At 42.4% G+C, this 12,624-nt stretch overlaps 1 protein-coding gene across 1 annotated transcript; it reads right to left on the bottom strand.

Annotated features, from left to right (window-relative positions):
• Positions 1 to 495: 495 nt before the first annotated feature.
• On the bottom strand, positions 496 to 11,830 carry COQ10A (coenzyme Q10A). The gene is made up of 5 exons (XM_072135090.1): positions 11,540 to 11,830; positions 6,715 to 6,870; positions 3,803 to 3,995; positions 3,080 to 3,181; positions 496 to 2,473 (listed from the first exon to the last, which is right to left on the bottom strand). Exons 1-5 carry the CDS (start codon positions 11,662 to 11,664, stop codon positions 2,306 to 2,308), a joined length of 744 nt encoding a protein of 247 aa, XP_071991191.1. The 5' UTR covers positions 11,665 to 11,830; the 3' UTR covers positions 496 to 2,305.
• Between the last annotated feature and the right edge of the window lie 794 nt (positions 11,831 to 12,624).

Genomic DNA, 12,624 nt, shown 5'->3' with positions numbered 1-12,624 from the left:
TATATTTGACAAAATAAAGAAACAAATGTCACCAGGTGAGAATTGGTGGGGTCCTCATTGAAATTTGCAGGTTTAACCAGTCAATCTTGCACATTAAAAAAAAAAATATTGTTCAGCCCACTAGTTTAGGATTGATCATTATGCTGGAATCTAACTCTGTGCATAATATTGATATGATGCACAGAATAATTGTTTGATATGTAGCAGAGCTGGCTGTACAATGTCAGCTCTGCATAATATTGATGTATGAGGCATGGAGTTTTGTTTCCCCAATATGCAGCAGAGTTCAGGCCCCAGCACAGTGATCTGTCTGCAGCACAACACTTCTCATGTCTGTGATCACTGACAGATGTGAATCCAGCCTTGGGTGGAAGTGAACACCGTACTGTACAGCAGTGCTGCACCCAGGGATCTGCTTATTACGGAAGTAAATTCTTCTTTCATAGATATTATAAACACTTCAGAAAAGAACATTCAATGAACCAGTCACATAAATATTTCTGTAAAACACTATATTTTTTCCCTTTATAGACAACCCATCTTAAACACAGCATAGGCAGACTAAATGATAATGAATGAGTATACAGCTCAATATTGACATAAAAAAAAAATGGCATCTTTACTGCTAACTACTGCAAGTGTCAGGACCACATACAACAGCTACTGACATCCTGGAAAAGAAAACCATTACAATCCTCAAAATGCCTGGCTGTGATATCATCTCCTTTCCTGACAAACCCAACCAGACTACTTAGGCTATAACCACAAGCAGTGCCCTGGATATAGGGAAGTGGGGAGATGCTCTCTGCTTGCCACATGACTGTGTATAGGAATTTCTAGAAGGTGCAGTTTATAGTTCTGTTCATGGTGTGAGCAAAGGTCAGTTGTGTCAAATGTCAAGTTATTTAGGGACTGGCAACACTCAATTGCTCTGGTGTGACCTAGGTTTGTCTATAACATAAGATCACCTTCAGTTTTGTGTCCCAGCTTTGTTGGTCTATCAGTCAGTAATGTTTCATTGACCTATCACATAAAGGTTATAACACTGCACATGAAATTTGAAGACATCAGGTTTCACAAAGAGATGGTTCTGCTTTCTATTTCAGGTCCCAGACAGTCAAGCGATCACTAATACACAAAGACACCTAAGTGGTCCCTGTTTGCACAGAGGAAAAGGCAACAGAGAATGAATAGAAATTAAACTTTTCTCTAGAAGGCTTTTCCATTGTGTCTCCTGGTGTGCACAGCAGCAGGGAGAGGTGGGCAGTATTGCACTTCTTGTAAACTTTTGCACCAGGAGCAGATTTCCATCTCTTTGTGCTTTTGAGACCTCAGTTTAGTTTTCTTCACTGCACATATAGTTATATATCTATTGCGAGTAATCTCAGCGCATTAAAGCAGAATTTTAAGGCTTTAATGCAAACTGTGTACCTGGCTCCTCAGAGTCACTGTGGCACTTGCTTTTTCTGTATCATCCAGTCCCAATTATACGTACATATAAAATAACTTTGTAGGTCATTTGGCACAAAGGATCTCAAGTCTACAGCCGTTATACCCTGCTATTCCTTTGCATAGAAAACAGTGCTTGAAAAGCATGATGAATCCAATATATTGCTCTAACTCCTGCTATGGTTTGTCACCATAGTTCACCATAGTTTTCCAAAACAGGTTAATGCACCATCATTTTATGTCATCAATTGAAAATCCCCAGTGTGCATACAGTATGACATATTATTGAGCACTGAAGCTGGTATACTATGACTGTAGGATGAATGTGTCAAGAAGAGAGTCTGTGTGATCAATGAAGAGGTATATGTGATAGAACAACCAGCAATGCCCCTACTAAGACCCCGGGTCTAACTATGATATACTTAGGAAGAAAGGCCTAGCTGTAATGGGCAATACCACTACTACAGGAGTATGATAAATGTCCCTTCCTATAACAAGCACAGTGGGATACAGCACCCATCTCTCCATAGAGATCTTAAAGAAAAACAGGATAACACACAGTTAAAATGACTTAGGTGGTGCTAGTCCTACTACAGGGCAGCTCACCAGCCTCTCTCCACCTGAAACAGACACAAATGATAACTTATACAATATATTTCTCAGCACAAGATGTGAAATTAAATAAATATGGTTCTTAAAATAAAAAAAAAACAAAACTAGATGTGGTTCTGAGCTCTAAGTCCCGGTGAGTGCACAGTTTGAGACTTATGTTCCATATTCATTGTGTGAACTTTGGGTTGGCTTGCGCTGATGTTTTTCCGCATTCTCTCTGGACAGTATGGTGGAAAGAAGGGCATCACGTCTGGTGGATTTCATGAAACATCAGCTCACGAGGAATTGGTGTTTCAGGACCAAAGTTCTTCCCTGCCCGTCGCTCAAAGGCTGCAACCATCTGCTTCACTACCTCATCAAAAAACACAGTAGCCAGCTGGGAATGCAGCAAGGAACGAAACTCAAAGGATATCTGCAAGATAAAGGGGAAATACAATAACACATTAATAATAATTCCTTTATTTATATAGCACCAACATATTCCACAGCACTGCACACAGCTTGTCAAATAAGTCCCTGTCCCCAATTACACTTCATTTCATGTTTATGGGATGAAATAAGGACTTTTTATGCAGTACAACATACTAAGGCCTCTTTCACACTAACTATTTTTGCTACTCGTAGGGTTCCGTGTTAGTATGGGTAGCATACAGCCACATGCATATCAATGAGCAATACATCTAGCCATTTAATTGGACATATTGCCAAGGGTACCAGAACATACACAGGAAAAAGAAAAATCTCTTCCAGTATGGCCATGCTATAATCCTCTCTATGGAAAGGGGAGGGGTAAACATGCAAGCAAACACGCAATACTTTAGGACCCCAAAGAACAGGCAATGGACTGATGTTTGGGCAACAACGTGTTGGTATAGGACCGGCTCTATGATCCAGTCGCAGCATGGTGGATGCATCGGCAAACAAGCAGGTAACACACATTCACAAAAAACAATGTTTGTGGCTATAAATCCTAAAAAGATTGATCCACCAGATCTCTCACAACAAATATATCACATACCGAAAAGTCTACAGTGCATGTCCGGGGATAACCAGGGATACCAGGACTAAAGCGCCAAACGGTCTCCAAATGGTTGAAAAGACGACCGTCCGTACAAACAGCCTGGAAAAGATAGTAGATGAATAAAATGATACAGAACCATATAGAAGACACAGGCTGAACAGTTGGTTGTTGGCACAGGTTCCAACTTTCCTGGCATGAAGCAATCACAAGTCATATAGTCTCCTATGTTTTGTGACCTTGAAAACCTTGCCGCGTAAAAGCTGCAAAATCTACTTGGCCATTGTCCAAGCTGGCACAGGATGGTATCTGGGATTTATGTGCAGTGGGAAAAAGACAATGGAACATACTGTATAATAGCAGGAAGGTTCTGAACCTATTTTTACCATACTAACACATGTTTTTGTGGTGGTGTTTTTTGTAATAGCCTTTTGTTCCCAACTTATTAAATTTTAATGCACCAATTTATTTTTTTTATCTAAATAACTTTTATTGTATACTAACACCCCCCCCCCCCCTTCTTTCTCTCAACCAATGGAACCCTTAAGTTTATAAAGTGCTTTCTCCCGTAACGCTACACAGGCCGTGTACTCAATGCGTAGGATATACAAATTTATTGACAAAATCAGGTTCTGTCAAATATTTCCACATTATCATGAACACTTATCTACAGTCTTCTGTAGAATGAATTATACAAAGCCTTACCATATAGAAAATACTTACTTTAACTAAATGAGGGCGTACAAGGGTGAGGATAGAGGTGTACCGCTCCAGCATTGGGGGGAAGCCCACCTCCAGCTGTGCTTTAGCATATCCAGTACGCTTGGAGATGACTGTAGACTTTTTACACCAAGGCACAAACTGTTTGTATTCTTCCACATTGGACACCACTTCATACATCTCCTGCATGGAGTACCTGGAATTTCAATGACATGATAATCACATTGTTTTATGCTGTAACATGAAGATACATATATTTATTATAGGATTATTAAAAATATAGGATACATTTAGTTGTTGATTGCAAGACATGCCATTAGCGCGCCTACCTACAAAGCTATGGGTGCACTATGCCTGCAATGGAGCCATTGTATGACTCAATGCAAACCTATGGCTGCATATTGCAGGCAGGGATTGCTTGTGGTGCTGCACATCAGTCTACGTATCATGTTATCTAGCATATCAGGCACCTGGAATGCAGACAGTCATTTAAAAAAAATTTCTAAGGTCATTCTTTATGTAGAATGCAAAACAGATGTCCTACACATACTATATATCACTTATGCTTTTATACAACATTTTTCGCTTTAGACCTTTCTAAAGAATGCCGGATGAATACAAAAATAAAGTCCTCTGTCCACCTTGGATAAAAATCACTTTGCCGACAATCTGACGTGCGTGGGGGCTCCTGAAACTCCTCCTCGGATGCCAGATATTGGCAGTGATAGGGAATGGGTACATTGGAACTGGCCAACTCTTTGGTTCTAAAAGATATACTGATGCCAGAATACAGTCAGCAGATCTCACCATCAGCAACTTCACTCATTCAATCTGTATGAATGTGAAATCTTTAATATATATTTATTATTATTTTGCAGCTATAAAACAGGACAGGGGATCACTCCTACAGTTGTCATTTATTACGCAGCAAAAATCATATCCTTCATTCTGCCTAAGGAAAATTCAGCAGACTGTTCCACGTGCCACAAATGTAGAGTCATATGGGTGGATATGTGTCAGCAACTCCTTATCACAATTATGTCTCCTGCAGATATCACCTCCTCCTCTACTATTCTACCTACCACATATGCAGGGAGATTCTAAGTGAAATACTTTCACTTTCAGGCAGCATCATGTGATGGCACCCATTTCCTTACATGATATGTAATAAACCCTGTATCTGTCCTGCACAGATCATGAGTGACTAACTTTTTAATTAAAAAAAAAAGTATGTAAAAGGTTTTCCCACACTGAACAGAAAATCTAGTAGAGGAAGTCGCAGTAAGTGCCAAAAGAAACATCCACATACAAATGCAGAAAAACAGCTGAGATTAAACCATTCACATAACATTGTACAAAACTGCCCTGATCTTGTGTAAGTGACACAATCGATTTCTAAATGATCAAAAAAGTTAGACCAAAAAAAATATAAGCACAGCACCAGCACAGTGGGGGGGACGTGCCTTGGCCCAAACTCATTTGCAGTGAAAAGTATGTGACTGGTAAGCAATCGCATGCGTTTCACTGGAAATGCTAATGAGATCGGCCCAAGACGCCCGCCCCTGTTCTAGCGCTGCACTAAAGGTACATGTGACCGTAACCTTAATGGTGTGTTGACACCTGGGTTTTGTAAATGGTTGTGTTTTGTAAACAAAATGGGAAAATATGCAAATAAGTGTTCCAGGATGTGATAAGGAAAACCACATTTTTTGTTTCCATCCTGGAATACTTATTTTCATATTTTCCCAGAATCCCCTAGAGGAGCGTCTACGGCTATAGGTCTCCACATGCCTACACAGCAGGTTTGATTGGCAGTCTACGTAAGGAGAACTCTTAGGGTGATGTCACACTTGGCGTTTTTAGATTGGAAAAAAAACGCATGCGGTTTTTGAAAACGCATGCGATTTTGTCCGGTTTTCTGAATTTGCGCAATTAAAAACCGAGAAAACGCATGCGTTTTCAAAAACTGCACTCAGTTTTTTTTAAAACTGATGCTTTTTTTAACGCATGCATTTTTTTACATTCTGAAAACGCGCTAATTAAAAACGGCCCAAAAATGGCCTAAAAACGTCATGTGTGACATCACCCTTAGGCTGCGGTCATACGTTGCCTCTTGTTTGAAACCGCGTGCGTTAAACACATACAGTTGAAGAGGAGATTTGCATAATTACATTGGTGTCAACAAAACGCATGTGTTAATGCTTTTTTAACAAATGTGTTAACACACGCGGTAACACGAGCGTTTTGTAAACTCAATGTTGAAAACAAATGTAATTAGGCAAATCTCCCCTTTAGCTGTTTGAAAAACGCATGGGTTAGATGCAAACAAAATGACCGCAGCCTCATTTCCCAGCCCTTGTAGACGGCAATGTAATTAGGCAAATCTCCTCTCTTCATCTGTTGTATTGCGTTTCAAAACGTGTGAATGCGCCCTCATCATAGCCATAGGTACTATACATCATTACCTACAGATTCCCATATAGCATGTGAATGCAGTTACTGTATTCAAAGACAGAGGCGCTTATCTACACTGCAAACAGGTGATTTGCATTGATTACAGGACAACCTTTAAGTTTATTCAGTGTCTATGTGGTTAGCATTTCTAAAGCTTTCTGAGCCAGGGTCTGAAACAAATGTGCCCTTAGATAAGGACCCGTATGTCCTGTTTCTAGGAGGTACAAACATTTGCTTTTCCTTTGAAGGTTATCTCTGGATATCATGTAATCTAAATCCTCTTTTGCTGCATTGTATTATGGGGGTGGCATCTAAGGTGTTTTAACACCAAATATTTACCATACCCGATTATTGTTAACTACAGATAATGGAGAATCATCATCACAAGTATCAACAAAACTGTTTCACAGAATAAAGAGCAGTCATTGCACATGAATTATTGCTAGAAGATTCTGCTTTACCCTATAATTCTTCTCTCAGAGTATTCTTTCCTCTTGTTAGTCAGCGGTCCAGTAAATCCAAGGAAGCCCCGATAGTGCTGTACACAAGGATTGCCGACATCCTGTAAGATCCCACTCGATGCTCTGGTCATGAGGATACCACAGGAAGACAGATGCCTGCAAAAGAGTCACAATGCACACAAAGAGTCAGAACGGCACCACATGAGATCTCAGCAGATACAAGAGTCGGACATTATTCCATTATTCTTTTGAATTGCTGAGCCATGGTCAAAGTAAAAAATAATAGCAAAATAGATGACTAAAATACAAGGAATAAAATTCAAGGTGCAACGAGCCTTGTCCAGCCCCAGATATGGCCATCTTACAGTGTGCATTACTATGATCCTATACAGAGGCATGTGATGTGAACGGTATCCGCAATGACGGTGATCAGATTTACTACTTACATAAGCGACAAATTCTCCAAAGTAAGGCTACAGGGCATCTGCCCAAAACAAATGGGATCAGTCAGACAGTAAATATCTTGAAGCTTAAGACCTAGAAACTGCAGATTAGAATTTCATGCACAATAAAGCCATGAACACAAGAAGCACTGAATGGAAACTTTGCAGCAAACATTGCCATAGTGTGGTTTACAGGAAGGGCATTGCATAACATGGCATAAAACCAGTCGGTAAGATCATCTCACCTTGATATGACCCTGACTATAGATGATGGAAGGAATGCTATTCCTTTATGTCCTGCACCCCGGACACACAGAACAAAACTATATATAACTGGATTTTACTGCACTAATACTGTCCTGACGTAACTTTCTGAGAAGTTCTCAAGGGGCTAGAATCTAAAATGTTACAAAACTCTCCCCCAAGGGCAAAGCTGTTCTCCACCAGATCATAAGATGATATTAGTGAGTAGGTTATATAATGGTGGCTCTCCAGCTATACGCATTACAGATGCTGGGACACCTCCCCCGCCTACTGGCTTGTCTGCTGCCAGGTCACTTCCAGCTTCTGCGCTGTTTACCAGCCAGGGCCTCGCTTGGCAGTACTGCAAGTCCTAACAATCCTACGCCTGTAGATGTAGTACGCATCACAGTGTGAGCACTTCCGCAAATTCCAAAATAACCTTTCCAAGCACAATGCCATGAGATCAGGGAGAAGTTGTCTGAGGACAAGGAGCTGCAGGACGCATGTAAATAAGAAAGGCCCCAGTGGTCACAAGGTCTTTCAGATGCTTCCATTATTTGTTATTCCGTCCTGTGAACAATGACACAACCTTTACATGGGGGATGTGTGAATACTGGCTAGACAAAGCAAAGATTTGGAGTCTCCTAGATGGTAAAGGTGCAGTTTTTTAGATGCGTTTTTTGAAGCCAAAAGCAGATGTGGATCATAATGAGTGAGGATTATCATTTGGAAGTGCTACTCCTCCTCTATTTTCACTCCACTCCTGGTTTGGACATCAAAAACTGCATCTGAAAATCTGAACGTGTGGATGCACCCTTAGGGTGAAGACACACGTGGCGTTTTTAGGCCGTTTTTAGTTGAGCGTTTTCAGATCTGAAAAAAACGCATGCATTTTTGACCAGTTTGAATTAAGATAATTGGTCAAACCTGTCAAAAACGCATGCGTTTTTTACGAACTAAAAACGGCCCAAAAACGCCACGTGTGTCTTCACCCTAAGGGCTCCATCATTATCTAAATTCTTCGAATCTCCTGGTGAAGGGTGGGGATGTATTAAAAGAGTAATTTACTGAATAATACCCCTGGCCATATGGTCTAATAAGCGTTTGAACATCACAGCAAAGGGTCTCCTGCTAAGGTCCTCCCTTCCCCCTATGAGCCAGAACAGAGCTCTTCCCTGTACAAGAAGCTCCCCCCCTTACATAAGATAGCTGTGTCTGTATTACAAGGCTGACCATTGCTTCCACAGCAAAATCAGCTGTTTGTCAGTGGTGTCCGAACGCTGCGCACAGAATCTGTGATGGGGGCTGTGTTAGCCAATCGCGATTCCATTGCCACACAATTCAACCGAAATGCATGAATGCAGCTTCATAAGCAACGGCCAGCCATGGTATAAAAGGTTAGAGGGAAGCACCAAATTAATAACTCAAGTACAAAACATTAAAGAGTATAGAACAGTGATGGTGAACCTTTTAGAGCCGGAGTGCCAAACTTCAACCAAAATTGCAAAGTGCCAGCACAGCAATTTAAGCAGTAATTTATTTCTTCTTGTTGTTTGACAATTTTTAATCCTTCAGCCTCCTAAAGACACCAATGCAGTTGAAAAGAGGAGGGCAAATTCGCCTAATATTGTAGGAAGATTCTTTGAGTTCTGTCTGGTGAACTTCATTCTGGGGTGATGGCCTGGGTGCCCACAGAGAGGGCTCCGAGTGCCGCCTCTGGCACCAGTGCCATAGGTTCACCACCACTGGTATAGAATATGTCATCCAACCCACATAGCTAGAGATAACATTATTGTACGGGGCATTGCCCATTTACACTTTATAACATTTGCAAAATCCTTCTTTCTAGTGTTGTCAATTTGCCTAGGAAAACCTTCCCAGGATGATAACTCAGCTGGGATGTGACGCTTCGGGGGATGGTAGCAGCTCACAGTTTCCTTCCCCATCCACTCCTTTGTGGGGGTGGGGAAGGCAATGAAGTGGCACCTAGAAAACAGCTGTCACATCATAGCCCTACAGATTCTATACGGCAAACCTGGTATATTATTCTAGAGATCACTCAGTGTTTCTCACTGCCCCTGCTCTTGTGCCCTGTATTTGGCAGACAGTACAACATCACACCCACCCCAGTCAGATGATGGAGGTATCACGGGTCTTCTTTTAATGCTAGTTTGGCTATCAGATATCATTGCTCAATTTTTAGCTGTACACTGTTAATGCAGCTCTCGTGTCAATAGGCTAGACAGCTACATGCCCACACTGCACACCCCCTTGGCTGTATGACCAAGGTCCCAACTGATCCAAGAGCCACATCTTTCATTCACACGACCCCAGATGAATCATTTTTATTATCAAATATGGTAATATTCAGACATAAATGGTGAGGCGGGATAGCATATCCACAGGGTGTTACAGAGGTTACGTGTCTGCTATGTAAAACCCCTACATCTCTCTGCTTTTGGACCACCTTATCAGGAAGGGACAACACCCCATTCATGACATATATGTAGGTCTATAACGTTCGCACATTTATAACATATTCCATGGAATATCACACTGGAAAACAGGATGTACCTGTCGCTGTCTGATGTGGGCTGTACCTGTGCATAAAGCAGAAATAGATCTATACAAAATATGTGTTCATGACAATTATTACGTGACTGGATAGGGGACAATCAGCTGAGCGCCTGGAATTTTCCTGTAGCTTTTACGGTTTAACCTTCATGCTACCTCTGTAAAAGCTGACATTGGACAATAGTTATTTCCTAAAGGCAGTAAATACCAGTGTATAGGCAGGTTCACACAGGCAGGGGTGTAGCCTCCATTTTGTGACTGTGGGAGACTATTTCAAGGAAACGTACCTGAAGAACGCATTTTACTATTGGGCAACATGTCACACAGGTCACCATCTTAGACGATCGCTTTGTCCACAGCACTAATCAAAGCAGATGCAGTTGCTTTGTGAATGGCAAATTGCCATTTGACTCAATAATTGCTAATATTACATACCGTACTTCAATGTTTTACAAACATCATTTTTCGGTTGCAATAACCAATGAGGCTGCAATTACTTTAACTTAAAGTAAAGCATCAATACCCACTATCTCTAGGGAGCTTGTGTAACAAAGCCACCCCCTTTAGTATCGTGTGCCCAACCTTTTCATTGTTCTGCCTTTGTGCATCTCATCCTTGTTGCAGTATCATATTTTGAGATAGGTTCCCTTATTTGGAACAACTGTGGCCACAATACACATCATGTATTGTCCAAAAGGCCTATTCCTAATAAACAGCAACAGTATGAAATCAGTGGGTGTCTTGGCCCCCGGTTTTCTGCATCCACAATAAGCCAGCATTGTAAAGCGCTATGGAATTTGATGGATCTATATAAAGATTATTATTATATACACACATCTATACACTGTGGCAGTCAGACAGTCCTGCAAGCTTTCTTCTAGTCATTTGGATAGGATGTATCATGCAGTATTGTCTCCACTGCAACATGGCAGCACTGGTTCCAGTACTTGGGTCGGTAAAAACAGCGGAGCTGTGTGTGTGTAATATATATATTTCAGCTAAGTCGCTCTCTCGTGTGACATGTCCTTAAGGATTTGATATCAGGATAATTTGGGAGGATCGGTGGCCCGGTACACCACACTGTAGTGACCCACAGAGCTGTGCACTTCTGGCTCCATACACCATTTATGTTGGCACCTCGGCTCCTGCCATCAGCTGATAGGTTATGATAAGACACTTGGCGGCTACACCAACCTCTAAGGAAAGGTCATTGATATCTAAATACTGGAGAATCCACTCCCCATCCATGTATACAGCAATAGTCTAATGCCAATGTACAGCGTATGGAGATACTACAGGCAGAACAAGGCCTTGGAACTGGGAGATGTAGTTTTCTGGGTGAAAGCTGCTATAAACAAGTGTGTATTCTGAGTGTGACTCGCTGATACACAGCCCAGTTCCATCACTGCACTCCATTATCAGCAGCACGGAGGCTCTCTCCCCCACACAGAGAGCGCGCAGGTCTCCCCTCACTGGGGTTCCCCTTACACCTCCGCAACAAGTTTCACGTGACTGCGCCCAGGCCCCGCCCTGCAGCCACACGCGCCCCCCATAAATGCTCTCACCTGATTGGATGCCGCTGCGCCCTCGGCCGGCAGCCCCGGAGCCCCTGGAATGTGTGGAGCCCGGCCCAGTCACTCAGGGAGCGCGCCCCCACACCGCTAAGGCGGCCGGCGCATTTGGCGGCCATTGCTGCAAGCCTGGGAGAGAGTGATGAGTCCGGAGTGTAGCTGGGGAGGAGCCGCTTCTCGGCCGCGCTCCTGAGTCTGACCTCGGAGAGATGCCGGTGCAGAACCTCACTGTCACTGGACCCTACGTCATTCCGTTGCCATAGTGATGCCCGGTGACGTTTTCTCGTGAGATCAGGCGTGACGTCGGCGGCAGAATGGAATGCTGGGAGTTGTAGTTTGAATGTGGTTTATGATGTGAATGTAACGCGATGTTCCCGCTCCCATCCTGACGTACTCAAGTGTTTCCACAACATTATTTGTATTTATTTTGATAAAGAACGGAAACAGAACAAACACTCTTCTCCCTGACACCTCAGTGGAAGCGTCTCACCCGGTAACAGGAGGCGTTTGAGTACAGGAATATATACACTCCCTTTGACTCCAATGGAAATTTAACAGCGCTGTGATAGTGATTGCTGCATCAATTACGGATCAAACGTCTCCAATGTTAGCCTGCGTTCACACGATGCGTTTGAAATGCAGCGGGGAGGAGCTTGGCCCGGTCACAGTTATATTTTCACTGAAACAGCTGCTATGGGGAACAAGTAGATGTTCCTCATTCCTTATTGCAAGCATTTCAGTCTAAACGCATCTGTCATCAGACATCTGCTTCAAAACACAATGCAATGCAAACAAATCGGGCTTTACAGACCTGATACCAGACCCCATGCTACCTATTTAATTGGGGTTCTGGTTATCCAGTAGCCACAGGATAAGGGGTAATAATGTGATCTGTGAATGTCCAACTCACAAGAACGGGACGCCAGTAATCCAGAGAACAGGGGTCCTATTCTTAATTCTGGGTGGAGCAGAGGGACCTATTTGTGAGAATGGGACCCCCTTCCCCAAATTGCTGGGGTCCTGTTCTCATTATCAATGGAGGGGTCTATCAGTCAGACCCTCACTGATTAGCTAGTTAT

The sequence above is a fragment of the Engystomops pustulosus genome, chromosome 2 (assembly GCF_040894005.1).
Source record: "Engystomops pustulosus chromosome 2, aEngPut4.maternal, whole genome shotgun sequence".
In the NCBI taxonomy this organism is placed as follows: Eukaryota; Metazoa; Chordata; class Amphibia; order Anura; family Leptodactylidae; genus Engystomops; species Engystomops pustulosus.
The sequence above is the reverse complement of the archived record's forward strand: the minus strand, read 5'-3'. Positions and strand labels throughout refer to the sequence as shown.